Source organism: Sardina pilchardus, chromosome 4 (genome assembly GCF_963854185.1).
Source record: "Sardina pilchardus chromosome 4, fSarPil1.1, whole genome shotgun sequence".
Lineage (NCBI taxonomy): Eukaryota > Metazoa > Chordata > Actinopteri > Clupeiformes > Clupeidae > Sardina > Sardina pilchardus.
In genome coordinates, this window is record NC_084997.1 from 35100923 (window position 1) to 35123422 (window position 22500).

At 46.5% G+C, this 22500-nt stretch overlaps 2 protein-coding genes and 1 long non-coding RNA gene across 4 annotated transcripts in view; all 3 read left to right on the top strand.

The window, feature by feature from the left end:
• Nucleotides 1-2446, top strand: part of si:dkey-100n23.5 — a 22560-nt gene extending 20114 nt beyond the window's left edge. The window contains exons 12-13 of the mRNA XM_062533558.1: nt 75-216; nt 1578-2446. Of these exons, the coding sequence (XP_062389542.1) occupies nt 75-216; nt 1578-1742 (307 nt within the window). The 3' untranslated portion in view covers nt 1743-2446. The remainder of the gene's footprint in view (nt 1-74; nt 217-1577) is intronic.
• A 514-nt stretch (nt 2447-2960) lies between these two features.
• On the top strand, nt 2961-5674 carry LOC134077922 (uncharacterized). Its single transcript, XR_009938794.1, has 3 exons — nt 2961-3120; nt 3823-3915; nt 5022-5674. It is a non-coding gene; the product is annotated as an uncharacterized LOC134077922 (long non-coding RNA).
• Nucleotides 5675-6246: 572 nt separating this feature from the next.
• senp7 (SUMO specific peptidase 7) overlaps nt 6247-22500 on the top strand; it is a 19483-nt gene continuing 3229 nt past the window's right edge. Inside the window, exons 1-15 of one of the 2 annotated variants that reach the window (XM_062535292.1) lie at nt 6247-6445; nt 6993-7104; nt 7960-8013; nt 9728-9822; nt 13500-14244; nt 15289-15539; nt 15791-16068; nt 17229-17339; nt 18058-18091; nt 18392-18598; nt 18782-19098; nt 19430-19539; nt 21671-21787; nt 22083-22202; nt 22457-22500. The exon at nt 22457-22500 is cut by the window's right edge and continues 49 nt beyond it. In XM_062535292.1, coding sequence (XP_062391276.1) covers nt 16051-16068; nt 17229-17339; nt 18058-18091; nt 18392-18598; nt 18782-19098; nt 19430-19539; nt 21671-21787; nt 22083-22202; nt 22457-22500 — 1078 coding nt within the window. In that variant the 5' untranslated portion in view covers nt 6247-6445; nt 6993-7104; nt 7960-8013; ... (2 more) ...; nt 15289-15539; nt 15791-16050. Of the gene's footprint in view, nt 6446-6992; nt 7105-7959; nt 8014-9727; nt 9823-12806; nt 12876-13499; nt 14245-15288; nt 15540-15790; nt 16069-17228; nt 17340-18057; nt 18092-18391; nt 18599-18781; nt 19099-19429; nt 19540-21670; nt 21788-22082; nt 22203-22456 lie in introns of those variants that run through there. The other variant, XM_062535293.1, reaches the window with a different exon arrangement.

The window sequence follows — 22500 nt, forward strand, 5'->3', positions numbered from 1 at the left end:
ATGAAAGTTTCATGAACAATATTGCCAAAGCTCGATTACATGTTCTCTCCCTCTCCCTCCCTCTCTGTGTTCAGGATCCATAATTCCATATACCCAGCGTCTCCAGTGTTTTCTCTGACTCTACTGCACGTGCTCAGTGCGCCGCTGCACGGTCTGGCCAACTCCTTTGTGTTCAGCCTGGACGCCTGGAGTCAGCTGAGCACTACAGGCCTGAAGGTACACACACACACACACACACACACACACACCACACACACACACCATCATCGTCATCATCATCGGCGATCACTCGGTGTCGAGTATGATGGTCCTCCTGCTCCTGGGGGTCCTTTTTGTGGATCCTCAGATGGCTGAAGAGGCCAATTCTGGAACCACAAACTTTGCTGCAGTGTGGGCATGGGTATGAGGTACTGGTTGTAGGGTGTGGAAGGGCCTGTTTGGTGGTCACCACACACACACACACATATACGAAATACCAGTAGGTATTAGGTAGACTTTTTTGACTGGTTAAAATGCCTTAAAACGCCAGAATACAACAACACCACCTCCACCACCACCACCGTCAGCTGAGTACTACAGGCCTGAAGGTACACACACACACACACACACACACACACACACACACATCCTCATCATCATCGGCGATCACTCGGTGTCGAGTATGGTGGTCCTCCTGCTCCTGGGGGTCCTTTTTGTGGATCTTCAGATGGCTGAAGAGGCCAATTCTGGAACCACACACTTTGCTGCAGTGTGGGCATGGGTATGAGGGACTGGATGTAGGGTGTGGAAGGGCCTGTTTGGTGGTCACACACACACACACACACACACACACACACACACACATATGTAGAACCCACCTGGGGAACCTCACTAACCACCACCAATGTGTAGAACCCACCTGGGGAACCTCACTAACCACCACCAATGTGTAGAACCCACCTGGGGAACCTCACTAACCACCACCCATGTGTAGAACCCACCTGGGGAACCTCACTAACCACCACCAATGTGTAGAACCCACCTGGGGAACCTCACTAACCACCACCCATGTGTAGAACCCACCTGGGGAACCTCACTAACCACCACCCATGTGTAGAATCCACCTGGGGAACCTCACTAACCACCACCCATATGTAGAACCCACCTGGGGAACCTCACTAACCACCACCCATGTGTAGAACCCACCTGGGGAACCTCACTAACCACCACCAATGTGTAGAACCCACCTGGGGAACCTCACTAACCACCACCCATGTGGAGAACCCACCTGGGAAATTTCACTAACTAGATAGATGATAGATAGATAGATACTTTATTGATCCCCAAGGGGAAAATTCAAGAAACTAGGGTAACGACTACACAAATGCACACACACAATAGAATACATTTTGTGGGAAACCTACTCTTTGTACTAACTTTGTGTGTGTGTGTGTGTGTGTGTGTGTGTGTGTGTGTGTGTGTGTGTGTGTGTGTGTGTGTGTGTGTGTGTGTGTGTGTGTGTGTGTGTGTGTGTGTGTGTGTGTGTGTGTGTGTGTGTGTGTGTGTGTGTGTGTGTGTGTGTGTGTGTCATTCCACAGCTGGCAGTGACATCCCGCCTGTGTGACCAGACGCGGATCGGCGAGTATCACCCTGCCTACGTACGCTACACACACGACCTGGACACAAACTCGGACTCGGACGACGAAGACAACAACATCCTCTTCTATAGCCCTGACATGGCCCTGAAGGATAGAGGGCCCTGAGACAGAGAAATGGAGAGACAGAGAGAGACAGAGAAATGGAGAGAGAGAGAGATAGAAAGAGACAGAGAGAAACTGAATGGGAAACTGTAGAGAGAGGGGGGAGTGAGAGGAGGAGGAGGAGGAGGAGGAGGGGAGAGAGAGCCAATCAGCTTGGAAGAGAGGAAAGGAAGGGAAGAGTGAGTGTGACGCGCACATACAGTATTCGTCTGATTATTTATCATGGTATTCTTCTCCAGAGGTGCCATAGCAACAGCCGCTCGTTAGGCTCAGATGCCCCCTGGCATCCATGGGTGGTTCTGGGGGGTCATCCTAGGACCCTGGGAGAGTTTGGCCCTCTGTGCTCTCCGTAGCTGCTCTCTGTGCTGAAATGGAGGTGGAGAAATGCTCCATTGTCTCAGATTGAGGTTCCTGTAGCTGTATTACCACCTTTCACCAGCAGAGGGAGATGTTACCTTTTCTCCATCAATGTTCACTTGTGGCACTAATATTCTCTTTCCCGCCCTTACACACGTGTGCTATGGATGTTTTATACGCTTTTCTACCACTCATTTGTTTATTTTGTAAAGTTGCATTGTGTTCAGTGATGGGACACAGTTGTGTTTTCTGACTATTTATATTTAAACAGAACAGAATGTTTGTTATATTTTTGTATGAGTGTTTTAAAGGGAACATCTGGATTAATAAATTCATTTATCCTGCCCGACCTTAAAGTGTTTGTGTGTGTGTGTGTGTGTGTGTGTGTGTGTGTGTGTGTGTGTGTGTGTGTGTGTCTGTGTGTGTGTGTGTGTTTGACAACACCAATTTGGTTGCTAGAATATGATTGCATTCTCGTGATGGATTTAGGATATTCAAAAAAACTCAAAAGACTTATTTTGATTCAGTCCTTTTTGAAATACTTACATTTCAATTTTAGCATGAATGTTTATTGCTGTGATTGTAAGTTGCTTTGAACTATGAACATAAACGTTAATAGATTTACTATTTGTCCAGTCCCAGTTTCAAAGTCTTACAAAGCTTAGCCTTCTAAACAATTTATGAAAACGACTTGTATAAACGTTAAGTAGGATTACTATCAATTTAGGTAACACACTCATTTGCTTATTGGCTTGTGATTGTTTACTACCTAGATCGGGATTGGCCAATGCACATTTTGATAGCCAATAGCCCCTTTGTGCGCCCACCATGTGATGCTCATTGGGCGTGGCTGAAAAGTTACTTCCTGAAGATGAGCCACTGATCAACGCTTTCATAACATCTTGAATAACAACTCGTTTGGACGAAGACTACGCTACGGTTGTGTGACAATAGTGCAATAGATAAAGTTTGCAGTAGAAGAAGAAAGAAACCACTATCGTCATGGTCTGACTTTTGATAAAGGGTAAGACATGACACGTTATTTCATATTTTCCTTTGGTGCCATAGATACGTGGGTAGAATAGAATAGTGCCAGAGAATAGCTCTGATAGTGCCCTATCTGTGAATAGGGCAACGGTATGTTTTTCCTTAGTTTGCTTCGAGCAGAATTCGAAGGTCGATCATTGATATGCCTACAGTACATGAGAATAGGTCAAAAATGCAAATCTCGAAGCAAACACAAGCTGGGCGGGTTACTCTCGTGACACAGCACCTGCTGAAGGCAGAAAAGGTCTAGCACATTGACAGTTAGCATAAAGCCCACAGTGGCTAGTCAATGTGTTTTGCCGTCTAACCAATTGATAACATAAAATCGATAGCAATTTGCAATGCAAAGAACTGTAAAAATTAAGTGAAGGGGGATCTTACATTTATAGCACACTTAATATATAGCTCACATTATAAAGATGTATAAATAAATCTATTTTACTAAACTTAGATACAATAGTTAACTAATTGAAGGCAGTGCAAAATAAGACTGTTTTAGTTGTTTCGTAAAGAGTTCAGATTTAGGACAGGTCATCTTCATGGGTAACCTGGTACAGTGGTGATCATTATCATGACTAAATACTATTTCACATGATTTTACCAACCCAGTGGACTGTTTACGCTGTTAAAATGGCGTGCTCAGACACAGACATAACTCTATCCCTCTCTCTGATGTCAGCCTCCATCTACGTGGTGAGGAAGATCCGGGCCTCCATCCAGGAAGGGGAGCAGAAGGAGGAACCCATCTTCACACCATGTAGTCTGGCCAAAGGTAAGACCGCTTTAGAACCTTACATCCGAGCAACAGATCATCAAACAGAACACTCTGCTCCCTTTAGACCCAAACAGAATGTGGTGTTCTAGCAACACATCCCACGGAATCCTACTTAGCATTATGACATTTAGTAACCGAGCAACAGGTCAAACAGAATTCTCCTAAGACTTCCAAAATCAGACAAAGATATTTTCCCCCTAGCAACATGACGTGGCAAGACATACTGTACTCCCATGATGTTTGAATGAGCTCAGCTCAGACATATTGATGTGTCTTTGTATAGTCTTATCTCTGAACTGGTAGTAGTGACTGGAAGTAAGCAGTGTGTGTGTGTTTGGGTATTTGTTCAGTGTATTTTTACTTATCCAATGACTATTTACAATAGTGTGACATAACTTCTCTAATACTGGATTGTAAATCTTGACCAAGCTCTTTGTCTCTCTCATTATCCCTCTCTCTCTCACACACACAAAGAGGGGTTCTGAAACAGGAGTCACTGCCCTCTGTTGTAATGGTTATTAAATTACGCAGGAATGGGACACCAGATCTATCAGATTAGCTCAATCCCCATAATCCAATTCCTTTTCAATGTCTAGTGTGTGTGTGTGAGTGTGTGTGAGTGTGTGTGTGTGTGTGTGTGTGTGTGTGTGTGTGTGTGTGTGTGTGTGTGTGTGTGTGTGTGTGTGTGTGTGTGTGTGTGTGTGTGTGTGTGTGTGTGTGTGTGTGTGTGTGTGTCTGATTTATGTTTTTGTTTTTGTGTGAACCCCATGCAAATGATTAGGAACATTTAGAGAATGAGAAAATAAGAATTAAATGTGCAATATTTTATTTTACTCTTCATTTGTTCCGGTAGCTATCAGTTTAGTGGCCAGAGCCCAGGCCGATTAACATGGCTTGAGTAGAAAATGTAAAATGGAGGGCAAGTTTTCAAAGCAGTATTCAGTGAATTCAGTGAGTGATGAGGTGTGCATATGTCTGCATGCGTCTCTCTTCAGTGGCACATTGGGGTTCTTGAGATTCACAAGATGTGTTGATGTTCATGTTGTTGTGTGTGTGTTATTACGATTCTGCAGATGTTGATGTGTTGGTGTGTGTTCTCTCAGGTGAGCAGAAGCAGCTCTCAGCGTCTGGGAAGACAGCCATGTTGACCTCTGACCCTGACGATGCGCCAGGGGTCGGGGCGCAGGCCCCTCCCACTGAGACGGCGGTGCAGCCGTGCGGAGGCTCTTCCTGAGGGTTAAAGCGCTAAAGGTCACGCCTGCAGGTTGCCTGGGGTAACGGGATGTCAACAAACACTGCTGTCCGCCAGAAGTCTTGTGCCATCGCTTGGACGGGATCGACATGTCACTCATGATGGCAGATCCCCCAGACTAGCCATGGCAGACGTGACCTTTCTCTCTTTCTCTCTCTCTCTCTCTCTCTGTCTCTCTATCTATCTATCTATCTATCTATCTCTTCCCCCCCTCTCTCTCAGCTGTTAATGATGGTCTGCACATCAACCCTTCATCGAGGGGCTGTTCAGACCTGAAGTTTTTCTTCAGCCGAGAACACACACACTACAACATGGATATACTTATGCAAACACACACCTACAGTACACACTCACTCTTCAGAATTAATGTACTTATACAGACACACTCCTTCACACATATATTTTAATTTGACATTTTTACATATCTAATCTCAACCCAACGTGTCATTTTTAATCATGGTGTGTTGACAAATGTGCTCAATGACAAATAAACAGTTAACATAACCACTGTGTGCTGTCACTGTGTGCCTGTGTCTTTGGTGTAGAAGATTGAACATGCTGCTTTGCTCTCTGGCAAGGGATTAACTGGTATTGTGTACAGGTAAAAAAATAACTTTGTCCAAGAATAGAGTGAGGATAGGCTATTTTGGGGGCGCCGTGTGTGTGTTTGTGTGTGTGTGTGTGTGTGTGTGTGCATGCGTGCGTGCATGCATGTGTAGCTGTAATCCGTAGTGTAGCTGATTAGTTACAGATCATTACTCCGCTTTTTCTGAGGCAGAACGTTAAGACGTACTGAAGCTGTCCTACTGAGATGCCGTGTGTGTGTGTGTGTGTGTGTGTGTGTGTGTGTGTGTGAGTGAAGGGTACAGAGGGTAGCTATGATCTTATCACTATTGTCATGGTGGCCACTCCTAAGGGATCAGTTATTGTAGACAGTAGGCAGGCCCATGTGATACTGGGGAGAGAAGGCCTCGCATGAACTACTCCACAACGTTAGATGGCGCTACAGTAAATCGCGGTTCTTATCTACCGGTATTGGACGATCCATACATTAACTTCCTGGGAATAACGGAAGATGGTTGCACGGAAACATTGACAACAACACTCATGTGCAATTCGCGGAATTAACACGCATTTCACCGGCGGTTTAGGAATCATCAAGTGGATCACAGTCACTTTTCAACGTCAAAGGTTTTAGCCCACGAAGAGCACAAACACTGAGTTCTCTTCCCGTGGACGATGCTTTGCCTGCGACTGTAGCAGGGACTTCATAATGTGAGTAACGTTACTTCAAGAAAGAAAACGAAAGCCAAAGCGCTCTCCACTTGTCGTTTGTCCGAATGATTCCCAATGTTTGTGTGTTCGTGGGAGAGTAGAGGGGTCCCTTGGGTGGTTGTTGCAGTTGATGCCAACAGCTCATGTGGTGTGTGTAGACGACGGAGCGGGGGGAGGGGGGGTAGGACAGGGGGGCGACATGGGAACGCGCTAGCGCGAACTCTTGTCTGCCTTTTATTGTTCTGTTGATGTCAACGCTGGCTGCGACCGGAAGTAATGTGGCGGAACGCTGACATTTCACAAACATGGCAATACTTGACAGTAAACTTCGACTTCTGTCGAAATATCGAGTCACGTGCGTTGGCAGAAAGTTGTAAACAAAGACAACTGTAATGCGTTGCAGACACCCAATGTAACTTGTTGACGTGTACGCTTTTCAACAACACTTTTATTCAGCACGAAACCTGTCTCTCTGCCTCGGTGCGTGTCTCTGCCACTCTCTCTGCGTGTCTTTGTGTTCCTGACGTGTGCCCTCGCGTTACTCTAGACCTGGGATGATGGCTGGTTTCTCTGACAACACCCGTCGGTCCGTGGTGTTGGACAGGAGGAAGGCTCTCACCCTCTCGTCTCCAGGACCGGATAGACCTCCCTCCCGCCAGGTACTCATACACAGGCTCTCTTGCTCTTTCTTTTGAGTAAAGCAGACAACATGTTCTACATACTTGTCATATAATTAAGCACATACACACCAGATGGGCTGCTAGCCTGCTACGCTGATATTATTAGTATTAATACTATTAATTTACTACTACTTTGTCACTGCCAGATCCCATAACCATAACCATAAACATAACAATACTACTGCTGCTTTTATACACACACAAACACACACACACACACACACACACACACACACACACACACACACACACACACACACACACACACACAGACACACTGGCTCTACAATACAATGTAAAAACAACAATGTTTTTCTTATCTAACCAAGTGTTGTTAATCTTATATCAAGAAAACAAATCTAACTGATATTATTTTCAGTATGAAGAGACATACCTAGCACACTCTGGTAAAATAAAAAAAAGAGCTAGATACTAATTAAGCTCCACCTACCTAGTTATTTTAATCATGTAATGTAAATGAAACCAGATCAAAAATAAACTAAACATTTCAGAACACACACACACACACACACACACACACAAACACACAGGGAGAGTCGACTATATGAGTCGAGTCAGAAAATGTAAACATTAGCATAGATAAAGTAAACATGCTGGAAAGCAGATGGAAAAGCAGGACAGCGTTGTAAACCACTGACTAATGTTCTCTCTCCTTTCTGTCTTTCTGTCCTTTCTTTTTCTTTCTCTTTCTTTTGTTCTCTTTCTGTATTTCTCTTCCTTGGTTTCTTCCTCTTCCTCCCTCTCTCTCTCTCTTGCTATGTATCTTAAACACACATACCACACATTAATACTGTTCCTTTGTCTTCCATCCAGACGGAGAGTCCCTATAAGATTCCACACAGTTCAACAGAGAATGGCTGCTCAAAGGTGTGTGTGTGTGTGTGTGTGTGTGTGTGTGTGTGTGTGTGTGTGTGTGCACGCACTCATATTTTAGCGCTCCCACCAGCCGATACGGCGAGGAGAGTGGAGAGTGGTCAGACATGCAGACTGCCTGTGCATGTTTGGAACATGCTGATGTTTGGAACATGCTGATGTTTGGCACATTTGCGAGGTCTTCAACTCCTATGTCGCCTTTCGAAGTTTTGATGGTTTCATGCTCTCATATGACAGCAAGTCACTGCACAACACACACACACACACACACACACACACACACACATTGGGGTTCCTGTCTTTTTGTGTCCTCAAAAAGTGAAGTGAATCAGTACTTTAAATGATCAGGGTTGTTTTGCCAATTTTACTGCTAAAGTGATATGCAACAAGACCTGTCCCATAAACATTGTCTATGTCCATGGCAACGACTGAAATATGAATAAAGTCTAACAAAATAAAGGTCTGACATTAGATCTAATAGGGTAGCATTTTAAATGGGCCACTCTTTTTCATTAGGTCTGATTGGGTAGCATTTTAAATGGGCCATTCTTTTCATTAAATCTGATAGGGTAGCATTTTTAATGGGCCACTCTGTTGCATTAGATCTGATAGGGTGACATTTTAAATGGGCCATTCTTTTTCAACACAAGCTCTGTGACCCACTCAGAACGGTTCCACGACCCACTTTTGGGTTCCGAGTCCCGACCCACACCAGTTTAAGAAACACTGCAGTAGACAACTCCAGGATAGCGCACAATACCCCATATGCATTCTTCTGCCCCTCCAGGATAGTGCACAATACCCCATATGCATTCCTCTGCCCCTCCAGGATAGCGCACAATACCCCATAATATGTATTCCTCTGCCCCTCCAGGATAGCGCACAATACCCCATAATATGTATTCCTCTGCCCCTCCAGGATAGTGCACAATACCCCATATGCATTCCTCTGCCCCTCCAGGATAGTGCACAATACCCCATATGCATTCCTCTGCCCCTCCAGGATAGTGCACAATACCCCATATGCATTCCTCTGCCCCTCCTGCTGCTGGAGGCTGTGTCACATGATATTGACACTCAGAGGAAGCCCTGTGCTGATAATGGATATCGCATGATGTTTATTAGAGAACTGTTCCAGAGGTTGGATGCACAGCTATGTATGTTGAGACGCTCAAATACCGAAGAGCACCAGTTCCTCACAAACATTTAGTGTGTTAATCAGACAGTAGAATACAAATGCAAATACAATGTTGAGATTTGGTTTCTAGCTGTGCTGTGTGATGTGGTGCTGATGTAGAAGCCTGTTAGAGGTCAGTGTGATACAGAAGCCTGGTAGGAGGCTGCACTGGACTCTTCGTCTAGAGTGGAGACAAAGCATGGGATTAGTTTGTATTGAGCAGATGGAGCTGAATCAATTTGGAAGCCACCCCTGCACTACAAATCATTTAATCACCCTTATCTTCTCTCTCTCTCTCTCTCTCTCTCTCTCTCTCTCTCTCTCTCTCTCTCTCTCTCTCTCTTCTCTTCTCTTCTCTTCTCTTCTCTTCTCTTCTCTCTCTCTCTCTCTCTCTCTCTCTCTCTCTCTCTCTCTCTCTCTCTCTCTCTCTCTCTCTCTCTCTCTCTCTCTCTCTCTCTCTCTCTCTCTCTCTCTCTCTCTCTCTCTCTCTCTCTCTCTCTCTCTCTCTCTCTCTCTCTCTCTCTCTCTCAGGTGCACTGGACCCAGATTGCTAAAGGCTCCTGCCCCAAGACCTCGGTGCACCTGAATGGCACCTCCTCCTCCAATCACACGCAGGGCGGGGTCAGGTGAGAGCCAATCACACGCGGGGGGTGGTGGTGGTGGGGGGGGGGGGGGGTCAGATGAGAGCTCCTGAAAACGCAGGCAAAACGCTTAAGAGTGTCACGCCTGAAATTCACCCAATCACACGCACACACGTACACACACACACACACAAATACTGATGGCAGGGGCTGCCATACCACATCAGGCACTGTGTGGGGTTCAGTGCCGTGCCCAAGCACACTCCATGCCCCATGCCCCATGCCCCATGCCCCAATGCCCTCATCCTTGAGTGTCTGCTGATGCCAATGCCAATCCGATGCTGTCTGTTCTCCTCTATTAGAACAACAAAGATCCTCATAAACTTGCCTGGATGCCAGCTATGGCTTCAGTCCAGCTTTCCCAACAGTTTACAAACGATGCCACATTTGCACACAGTTGCCCACTCCTGCACAGGTATAAAGCATGTGTGCTAGGCTCCCTGATGCTAAGTGTGGTATGTTATATGGACACCGGTAGAAAGCATGTGTGCTAGTATATGACTGGGCACTTGTGTCATTGCGGCTGACATTTGGCTGACGTGGGGGAAGCCAGAGGAATCTCCATCATTCTGGTTTTCCTGGTTGCCTTCAAGCCCGAAGCATTCCAACAAAGAACCAAAGTTGGTCGCACAGTCAGACCTCCGATGCATAATGTTGCTATTAAGACCAATGTTCGAGTGCTCGTTAATGGCCTTCATCATGGTTTAGGTGCTCGTTATGCCTTCGTCATGGCCAAAACAGCAACGTTTAGGTGCTCGTTATGCCTTCATCATGGTTTAGGTGCTCGTTATGCCTTCGTCATGGCCAAAACAGCAACGTTTAGGTGCTCGTTATGCCTTCATCATGGTTTAGGTGCTCGTTATGCCTTCGTCATGGCCAAAACAGCAACGTTTAGGTGCTCGTTATGCCTTCATCATGGTTTAGGTGCTCGTTATGCCTTCATCATGGCAAAACAGCAACGTTTAGGTGCTCGTTATGCCTTCATCATGGTCAAAACAGCAACGTTTAGGTGCTCGTTATGCCTTCATCATGGTTTAAGGTGCTCGTTATGCCTTCGTCATGGCCAAAACAGCAACGTTTAGGTGCTCGTTATGCCTTCATCATGGTTTAGGTGCTCGTTATGCCTTCGTCATGGCAAAACAGCAACGTTTAGGTGCTCGTTATGCCTTCATCATGGTTTAGGTGCTCGTTATGCCTTCATCATGGCCAAAACAGCAACGTTTAGGTGCTCGTTATGCCTTCATCATGGTCAAAACCAGCAAACGTTTAGGTGCTCGTTATGCCTTCATCATGGTCAAAACAGCAAGCACAGTCATACATGCTTTTTTCATATATAGCCAAAATGACAGTGGCTTTTGAAGCAAACAGAGTCTGAATGAAGCAGATGCGTTGATGGTTGATTGAGTCAGAACTTTGGTTTTCATCTTAATCTGGAAAGAGAGTGAATGGCTTTCTGTTCTTCTGATGCCTCTCCTCTAGGGACGTCCTTATTTCCTCATGTGTTGAGTCCTGTATGAGGCTTTAGAGCTCACGTGTTGATGAGTCTTCACGTGTTGAGTCTTCATGTGTTGAGTCCTGTATGAGGCTTTAGAGCTCACGTGTTGATGAGTCTTCGTGTGTTGAGTCTTCATGTGTTGAGTCCTGTAGGAGGCTTTAGAGCTCACGCCTTGAGTCTTCACGTGTTGAGTCTTCACGTGTTGAGTCTTCATGTGTTGAGTCTTCATGTGTTGAGTCCTGTATGAGGCTTTAGAGCTCACGTGTTGATGAGTCTTCGTGTGTTGAGTCTTCATGTGTTGAGTCCTGTAGGAGGCTTTAGAGCTCACGCCTTGAGTCTTCACGTGTTGAGTCTTCATGTGTTGAGTCTTCATGTGTTGAGTCCTGTAGGAGGCTTTAGAGCTCACGCGTTGAGTCTTCATGTGTTGAGTCCTGTATGAGGCCAGCTCTAGAGCTCTTGTGTTGATGAGCGAGTGAATGAACTAATCAATGTTGTATTCATGTCATTATTTGGCCTGAGACACATCATATGTGCTATAGTTATTAAGCCACCAGATGGCGCCCTTCAGTCAGCGTGTGTGTTGCTGTTTCAGTGTGTGTTGCTGTGGAGTGGAGCTGGTCTCTGCCCTGCCGTGTCTCTGGCATTGTGATTCATCTTCACAGATGGTGGTGAAAGTAAAAGACTATAAAGAGGCATGTTTATGGAACACTTGCCCCACATGTACAAACCCTTAAAAGGGTTGGCTCACTCACTAATGTCCTTTGTCCTCATGTAAATGATATGAATTTATGAAATAGATATTTGGATAGGGAACACATTCATTGGCAAAGTTACAAACAGGTATTAGAAAACGGTTCAAAACAACAAAAACCGGAAGCAAACAACATTTTTGGAAGAACGTTAGCTAAAACGAGAACAAAAGCAATTTAGCTTGTTAAGTTAACATGCTATTTTCACTGAAACGGGAATGAAAAAAAAAAACAATGTGTGTTGTTCAGAACGAACCAAAATGAAAATCATTCTGTTTTCAGTCCCTGGTTAGAAAGAATCAAATGATAATAAAAATTGAAATACTAATCCATGAGTATCTCTTTCCATGAGATTGCCAGAGATTTAATGATCTGAATGTATTTTGTTCACTGTGTGTGTTTGTGTGTGCGTGCATGCGTGCTCGAGTGCGCATGTGCTGGCATTGCATTACACTTCAAGTGCATCTGCTTATCAGAGACACACACACACACTCTCTCTCTCTCTCTCTCTCTCTCTCTCTCTCTCTCCACTCACACACCTCTCTCTCACACACACACACACACACACACACACACACTCTCTCTCTGTCTCTCTCTCTCTCACGCACACACACACACGCACATCACACACACACACACACACACACACGCTTATCAGTGACCCCAGCAGCTGCTTGGCTCACACACACATTCTCCTGTGTGATTGGCTGACAGTGTGTAAATATTTTTGGTGGCGATTGACTGTGTTGCTCTCTGTCAGAATATGTAGAACATACGATGGATTCAATGTGCCTGTGAGTTTCTGCATGTCCATGTAAGAATGTTTGTGTGTTTAATATATACACATGTGCATGTTAGTATGTATGTTACTAGAAGTGAGGCTACTGTTAAGTGAGGCTACTGTTAAGATTTGAATGTTAGATGTGATGTCCTATGAACCCATTATTGATGGAGCAAAATGTGTGTGTGTTTTGTGTTGGTGGGTTGAGGGTGTATTACATTACAGAAACCAAGTGTTTTGTTCAACGTCTCTGGATTTCGGTGAAATGGTCGGTAGTGGATTGAACAATGTGTGTTTACGAAGCTCAGTTGTGTGTGTGTGTGTGTGTGTGTCAGCTGCCATCATTTGTATGTTTGTGTGTGTGTTGATTAAGGTGAAAAATATGCTATATTATAGGACAGTGAGAGAGACAGGAAGTAAGTGGGAGAGAGAGATGGGGTGGGATCGGGAAATGACCGCATGTCGACTGGAACCTGGATCCCCGTGGGCACCTGGACCCGTACATGGCACGAGCGCTGTAGCCTGCTGCGCCACAGCGCCCCCAACATGTGTGTGTTTGAAGTCCGCATTTATGTTTACTGATGGTTGTGTGTGTGTGTGTGTGTGTGTGTGTGTGTGTGTGTGTACGTGTGTGTAGGCGAGAACTGCGGTTGGTTCTCAAAGATGTCCTGAAGACTGAACATGGGCGTCGCTACCTGCAACAGAGTGGGTGTGGCCATTTGTCCGCAAGCCAATCCCAGAAGAGCCGGAGAGAGAGCCAGACGCCAAGGCGGCAGCCCAAACCAGCCGATAATCGAAGGACGAGCGATGATCCCCCAGCCCAAGCCAGCCGATCCCCAAAGGAGGCGTGATGACGTGCACATCAGACCAGCTGATCTCCGTAAGAAGTATGAGGATCCGCAGCCCAAAACAGCCGATCACCGAAGGAGGTCCGAGGATTCGCAGCCCAAACCAGCCGATCACCGAAGGAGACGTGATGATGATGATCCCCAGCCAACACATGCCAGTTCATCCAAGCTGAAAATGGTCAATTCTTTAAGGTCCAAACCAGCAGACTCAGAACAGCCCAAAGCAGTCAATTCCTCCAGGTCAGAATCCAATCACTCACAACAGTCCAAGCCAGTCAATAGCCCATCGGAACCGGCTAGATTGGACCCCACTAAGACTAGAACGCTGACCAGAACCCCGAGGTCTGTGAGTGTGTCAGATCCAAAGCAGTCTCTTCCGAGACGCCCAGACCTGTTCATTCAGTTAAACTCAAACCAGCTCTCTCAGAACGTCAAAGTCTCTCACGTTGTCGAGGATAAACTCCCTGATGCAGACACCTGAGGGGGCCCACCACATCCGCACGCATCCCTACAGCAGAGGACGCACGGCCGGAGGTGGGCACACACACACACACACACACACACACACACACACACACACACACACACACACACACAGACAGACAGACAAGGGCTGTGCAATTAATGGAATGTCGATTTCGATCTCAATTTTGGCCTCAAACGATCACAAAAATAGTCTCTAATCAAATAATCAGTTTCTTCTTGATTATGCTGATTATCTGCAATATGTGTTAAGAATAGGTAGAATGTAAGACATTGTAGAAGTTCTAGTTTAAGTTTGAGTTAGCTTAATATAAGTATGCAAGTGATTTAACTTCACTAGTTGTCCTTATTTTCCTCATCATAGCCTATCAGTGCTATTTGCCTGGAGCTGTGGAAATGACAAATAAGGCTAATGGACTTCTCTCCTCTCTCTCTCTCCATCCCTCCTCCCTCTCTCCCTCCCTCCTCCCCCTCTCCCTCTCTTTCTTTCTCTCCATCTCTCTCCTTTCCTCCCCTCTCTCCCTCCCCTTCTCTCCCTCTCTCCCCCCCTCTCTCTCCTCTCTCTCTCCCCCCCCCTCTCTCTCTCCCTCTCTCCCTCCCCCCCCCCCCTCTCTCTCCCTCTCCCCCCATCTCTCCCTCTCTCTCCCTCTCTCTCCCTCTCTCTCCCCCCCCCTCCCTCTCTCTCTCTCCCTCTCTCTCCCCCCTCTCTCTCTCTCTACCCCCCTCTCTCCCCTCTCTCCCCCCCTCTCTCTCTCCCCCCCCCTCTCTCTCTCCCCCCCCTCTCTCTCTCTCCCCCCCTCTCTCTCTCCCCTCTCTCTCTCCCCCCCCCCTCTCTCTCTCCCTCTCTCCCTCTCCCCCCCTCTCTCTCTCTCTCCCCCCCTCTCTCTCTCTCTCTCTCTCCCCCCTCTCTCCCCCCCTCTCTCTCTCTCTCTCCCCCCCCCTCTCTCCCCCCCTCTCTCTCTCTCCCCCCCCCCCCCTCTCTCTCTCTCCCCTCCCTCTCTCTCTCTCCCTCTCTCTCCCCTCTCTCCCCCCCTCTCTCTCTCTCCCCCCCCCCCCCCTCTCCCCCTCTCCCCCCCCTCTCTCTCTCTCTCTCAGGAGGGGAGTAGGAAGCGTAGCTATGAGAACGGTACGGAGGTGCGTGTGGAGGAGCACAGGAACGGCGTGATGCGGGAGGAAGAGTGTGTCGTGAGGAAGAGTGTGCTCCGTCTCTCGGGAGACAGCGGGGCCGACGAGCCGTCAATCAAGTGCCCCCGACTCGTCAGCCCAGCTGAGGAGCAGCCAGCCAATGAGGAGAGGCGCAGCTTGATCAGAGCCGCCCCCCTCACACATCAGCCAGTCAGAGCCCAGTATGTAGAACACAGAGATGCTACATGCAGACACAAGTCCGAAGAAGTGTGTGTGTGTGTGTGTGTGTGTGTGTGTGTGTGTGTGTGTGTGTGTGTGTGTGTGTGTGTGTGTGTGTGTGTGTGTGTGTGTGTGTGTGTGTGTGTGTGTGTGTGTGTGTGTGTGTGTGTGTGTGTGTGTGTGTGTGTGTGTGTGTGTGTGTGTGTGTGTGTGAGTGAGGGAGATCTTACATTTGTGTGTATCTGTCTCTCAGTTGTGCTGTCCAGTGAGGAGGAGGAGGAGGAGGAGTGTGATGATGAAGAGGAGTCCCGTGCTCAGAACGGCGATGACGATGGTGGTGGTGGTGATGCTGCTGCTGATGATGATGATGATGATGATGATGATGGTGGTGATGCTGCTGATGGTGGTGGTGAGGAAGATGATGAAGATGATGGTGGTGGTGAGGAAGATGAAGAGGACAGTGCTATTCCAGGGCCTTCCACTAGACAAGGACACACACGCAGCTCACAGTGTATGGACACACTCACAGAGGTTGGTACACACACACACACACACACACACACACACACACACACACACACAGACACCCTAGACACACTCATACAGCTAGTGTACAGCTATCCCCACATACACACTCTCTCAAATTGTCCTATATTTATACCCAGGCCATTAATCAGATGCACAGGAACACACACACACACACACACACACACACACACACACACACACACTCACACACACACACACACACACACATGCGTGCGCACGCACAATCTCAGCCTAGCTTGCCTCCTCCCCATTCTAAGGCCCTGATATGATGTCAGGTCAAGTGCAGGCAGGTGAGATGCTGGAAAACATGCAGACGCATGTGATCACACAGGCCCACACACGCTCACACACACTCACACTCACACACGGTCTGATTGAAGCAGTGTGCATACGTAATACCTGCATGAAAATCAAGTGTGTGAACATGGACACCCACACACACACACACACACACACACACACACACACACACACACACACACACACACGAGTCATGCCAGTGTCACACGTGAAGTGGTGTGTCAACTGTCGGCCTAAAGCTGTGATTATACAGTCAACTGAGGATATCTATGCCATGCCGTGTGTGTGTGTGTGTGTGTGTGTGTGTGTGTGGGTGTGTGTGTGCTTGTGAGCGCCGCTTGTCTCAGTAGAGTTGGGTCAGTGTGATGTACAGTATAGTATTCCCGTGTACAGTATAGTATTCCCGTGTACAGTATAGTATTCCCGTGGCTCTCTGCATTACTCGTGAGATAAAACACTCTCTGCCCACTCTAGCAGGAGAGCAGAGTCGTGTACAGTATAGTGTGTGTGTGTGTGTGTGTGTGTGTGCGCGCTTGTGAGGCCTCTGCAACACTCTCTCTGCCCACTCTAGCAGGAGAGCAGTCACAGGGGCATGATGCTGCACGCCACAACACACAATCACTCATTACATGTCCGACTAATTTGCCTTAATGTGTTTGTGTGCGTGTGTGTGCGTGTGCGTCTGCGTGTGCGTCTGCGTGTGCGTCTGCGTGCGTGTGCGCGTGTGTGTGCGCGCGTATGTGCGTGTTCATGTGTGCATGTGTCTGTGTGTGTGTTGATGTGTGCATATGTGTGTGTGTGTGTGTGTGTTGATGTGTGCATAATATGTGTGTGTGTTGCAGGCGGCTGGTATGAATGGAGTGGACATGACGCATCTGCCCTCAGTGTTTGAGCTGCCCTTCTCCTCCCTCCACATGGGCGGAGTCACCGCGCTGGCCTGCGGGAAGATAGAGGTGGGTGGGTCTCATACCCCAAGTGTGTGTGTGTGTGTGTGTGTGTGTGTGTGTGTGTGTGGACTATAATTAATGTTTGAGCTGTATAGTTTGTGTGTGTTTGTGTTTAATCGTTTTGTCTGTGACCCTTGAATGTCTATTGTGCAATCGCTTACACTTGTTAAAGGTGCTCTATGCAGTTTCAGGTATTTAAAGGTGTAGTGTGCAATCGCTTACACTTGTTAAAGGTGCTCTATGCAGTTTCAGGTATTTAAAGGTGTAGTGTGCAATCGCTTACACTTGTTAAAGGGGCTCTATGCAGTTTCAGGTATTTAAAGGTGTAGTGTGAAATTGCTTACACTTGTTAAAGGTGCTCTATGCAGTTTCAGGTATTTAAAGGTGTAGTGTGCAATCGCTTACACTTGTTAAAGGTGCTCTATGCAGTTTCAGGTATTTAAAGTGTGCAGTCACTTACACTTGAAAATGCTTTTGCTGTGGAGGCTCCAGAGAGCTATATCTCCAAAGAGCTGTATCTGCTGACAAGTTAAGGCTTTACCATTCTTGCGAGATGTCTTTGGGTCGACTATCCTTCTAGTTACATCACTGGTTCTCGCATCAGTGACTCACTATGGCTATGCTGTACTCTGTGTGTGTGTGTGTGTGTGTGTGTGTGTGTGTGTGTGTATGTATGTGTTTGTCAAGGTTTATCACTCAGCCCATGTTTGTTTTTCCTCCCCAGATCACAGAAGAGAGGATCACATTCCCACTGCTGGGTGAGCCTGTCTGCCTGTGTATTTGGTGGTGCAGGACTGTCAGGAGACTGAGGGCTCTTCTCATTCGTCTCTTTATCTCTCCTCCTTTCCTTCCTTCCTCGGTCCTCCGGCTTATTCCCAGCACTGATCTAGATAAAGAATGATGGGGCGGCAACAATGGGATAGTCTATCCAGTATGCTTTCTAGATCAGTGGGAAGGAGCCGGAGGAGCGAGGAAGGAAAGAAGGGAGGATGGAGAAAGAGAGGAATGAGAAGAGCCCTGAGGGATGCACAGCTAACGTTCCTTCCTGTCTCCCCCAGACTCCTTGGGAGAGGGCATCACCATTGACATGGAGACCTCCCAGCTCTGCACCTACAGCCTGTTGGACGGACAGGAGCTCCAGAGCAAAGGATTGGTCAAGCAGGGGGAAGACCCGCCCTCCTCTGTGCTCCTGCTGTGGGTGTCTGAGGAACAGGCTCAGCAGTTGCGCACTGACCTGTCAATCATCCTGCTTGGGACATGCCCAGGTGAAGTCCCGCCCCCTGCTCAAGCTCTCTGTCTCTGACTGTTCTCATAGACAAATCCAGTCTTGTGTGTGTGTGTGTGTTCCAGATGAGGACAGTGCGTGTGTGTGTCTGTACCTGCACGAGTGTGTGTTGCTCTGTGTATGTTATCTGATCATTGTGTGTGTGTGTGTGTGTGTGTTCCAGACGAGGACAGCGCGTGTGTGTGTCTGTACCTGCACGAGTGTGTGTTGCGTGTGGAGCAGGCGCTGCTGGCCTCGGTGATGGACATCGTGGGGCTGCGCCATGGCAACCAGCAGCTGTTGTCGCCGCTGAAGGCGGACGAGTCGCTCCTGGCGCTACGCACGGCCGGGGACACACACCTGCTGCGCCTGCTCGCGCCGCAACACGCCGCCCACACACACACACACACACACACACACACACACACACACACACGCTCGCCCACACACACGCCGCCCGCCGCGCAGGACGAGGCGCAGGCCTCCGCAGCCACGCAGACGGTCAGTCGCTGTGCAGGACACACACACAATGCACACACACACACACGCCGCTCAACACACAGTTTTTCAACAGCCTCCACTCAGACGATCAGTCGCTGTGAGACTGTACTGACTAAAGCTGACTAAAGCTATATATACACGCACGCATGCGCACACACACACACACACACACACACACACACACACACACACACACTATTGAGACTATACTGACTAAAGCCATCCTTACGTCAGAAGACTTGGTGAGATTTGGGAAGATTCTTCTGGTGTATGGGTAGCATGAGATAAAACAGCCCTTAACATAGTGTGTGTGTGTGTGTGTGTGTGACAGGAGTCCATCTACACTCTGCTGCACAGTCGTCATCAGGGGAGGTATTCTGTTCGCGTCACCAAGCCAGGTCCAGAGTGGGTCCCATACAAACACCGTGGGCCGACACGCAGGTGTGTGTGTGTGTGTGTGTGTGTGTGTGTGTGTGTGTGTGCGCCGCTTTCACCTGTAGATATCTGGCAGAAAAAAATGTAAATTAACAGAATGTCAGGTGGAAAATATGCTACATTAATGAATTAATTAGTCAGCCTATGCTGTGAGTACGCTTGATAAATTGCATTGTTGAAATATATAGTTGTGATTTTATAGGCAAATATATGGATATTTATGACACATGTCTGGCAGATTTGTTATACAGTACCCTCCAGAATTATTGGCACCCTTGGTAAAAGTTGACTAAAAATAGGTCTAGAAAATAATCTTTAGGTGATTTATTGTACTCCCACAATGAAAACAATGAGGAAAAATATACCCTGCAAGGCAGGCAAATTTATTCTGAGAAAAAGGAAAATCTCATAAAGAAATAAATATTTTTAACAAAAACAGCTTGCTCACAATTATTGGCACCCCTGAAACATATTATGTACAACATTTAACAGGAGCATTTTCCTATGTAAATGCAACGTTTTAAAGTAAATCAGAGTGTCTGTGAACTTTCAGAAGAAGTTCATGACGTTCTTTTTCACTATGGTATGAAAATGAAGTCACTCAGAGGCTAAATCCTCTAGTCATTTTTCAACATTGGAGAGACAAGAGAATACACTAAATTGAAATAAAAAGAAATTGTGTTGACATTTGTAAGTAAGAGAATATCTATGGAAACTAGGTATTTTGTTGAAAATGCCTATATTTCCAGTTAAAATGATGACTAAAAGGTTCTAATCATCTGGAAATGTGGCAAACATGCTTGGACAAAGACCCATGGCTATTTTGCTCCCACGCACAGTATGGAGGATGGTATGATAGGCAAAAAAATCCATAAGAACCACTGTTGAGAGTTATAGACAAAGCTATCATCTTGGGGTCACCAAGTCCCCCCAAAAAATCTTCAAAAGTGACCTCACTGCTAATAGATTATTTAGACAGCATGTCAGGTTAAAGCCAGTAGAGTCATTTAATGAACAATGTAAATGGCAGGAGTTACTGAATGGTACCATGACATGTCTGGGAGTGTGGTCTATTGTCAGATGAAAATAAAATTATGCTCTTTTGCTAAAAACACTTAAGGTGTCTTTGGCGTACATAGAAGAATGACTATACTAAAAAGAACCCCATGCCTAATCAGAATTATGGTGGAGGGGCTGTACTATTGTGGGGCTGTTTTAATTCCCAACGGCCTTGGGAACCTAATTAAGGTGCATGGCATCATGAACACCAAGAAAAACCTGAACATTTTCAAAGGAAATCAAACAATCTCTGCCAAGGCCCTAAATGTTGGTCATGATTGGATCATTCATCAGGTCAATGAACCAAAACAAATGCACAGATCAAAACAAATATGGTTTACTGAACACAAAATCAAGCTTCAGACATTGCCATAGCAGTCCCCTGATCTAAACTCCATAGAAAAACAGTGGGATGAGTCAACGATAAGAATGCACAAGTGTGGGCCTAGCAATCTGGACGATCTGGGGAGGTTTTGTAAAGATGAATGGTCTTAAATCCCTTACTTTGTATTCTCAATCTTTATGGGGTGTCAGAGAAGAATATTACATGCTGTTTTATTGACAAAGGGAGGTTTAAGAAGGTATTACAAGTAGGGGTGCCAATAAATGTGAGTGACGTGTTTGTATTAAAAACATTTATTTCTTTATGAGATTTTCCTTTTTCTCAGAATAAATTTGCTTCCCTTGCAGGGTATATTTTTCCTCATTGTTTTCATTGTGGGAGTACAATAAATCACCTAAAGATTATTTTTTAGACCTATTTTTAGTCAACTTTTACCAAGGGTGCCAATAATTCTGGAGGGTACTGTATGTCCGTTATTCTGGAATATTACAACTGTTGGCCAGAAACCTGTCATTTCTGTAAGGTGTGTGTGTGTGTGTGTGTGTGTGTGTGTGTGTGTGTGTGTGTGTGTGTGTGTGTGTGTGTGTGTGTGTGTGTGTGTGTGTGTGTGTGTGTGTGTGTGTGTGTGTGTGTGTGTGTGTGTGTGTGTGTGTGTGTGTGTGTGTGTGTGTGTGTGTGTGTGTGTGTGTGTGTGTGTGTGTGTGTGTGCTGACTCTCTCTCTGTCTCTGCTGCAGGTTGATCCAGTTCCCCCCGCCACCCTGTAAAGGGTCCATCGCCGTGACAACAGAAGACTTAGAATGTTTGGACAGCGGACAGTTCCTCAATGATGTCATTATCGACTTCTACCTCAAGTAGGTCAACACACCTAACTCTGATGACTCTGAAGAAGACACATAGTGTCGAAACGTTAGTTTCTTTGCACCAATAAAAGACTACAAGTGAGATCAGTGTGCTCCAGTCTCCTTCCTATGTCAACACACCTAGTGTGTGTGTGTGTGTGTGTGTGTGTGTGTGTCAGGAGGACTACAGTATGTAGTGATATGTGTGGGCATATGATTGCTGTCTTTGGTAGGTGTCTGTTGGTGTTGGTGGAGACAGACTCTAAATTATTAGTAATTAACTTTGTGTGTGTGTGTGTGTGTGTAGGTACCTCCTGGCTGAGAAGACTCCTAAGGACTTGCAGGAGAGGTGCCATGTCTTCAGTAGTTTCTTCTACAAGCAGCTCACACGGCGAGACAATGCCAATGAAGACAGCACCAGCACAACGTAAGCCTGTGTGTGTGTGTTTGTGTTTGTGTTTGAGAGAGAGAAAAAGAAAGAGAGTGTGTGTTGTTGTTTATCTGATACTTTGTATGTAATTACGTGTGTGTGTGTCAAGTCAAGTGAAGTTTATCTATATAGCCCATTTCATACACAGAGGTCATCCAATGTGCTTAACATAAACAAAAACCAACCGTGTGTGTGTGTGTGTGTGTGTGTATGTATGTGTGTGTGTGTGTGTGTGTGTGTGTGTTCTCCAGAGCTGAACATAGACGGCACCAGCGTGTGAAGACCTGGACGCGGA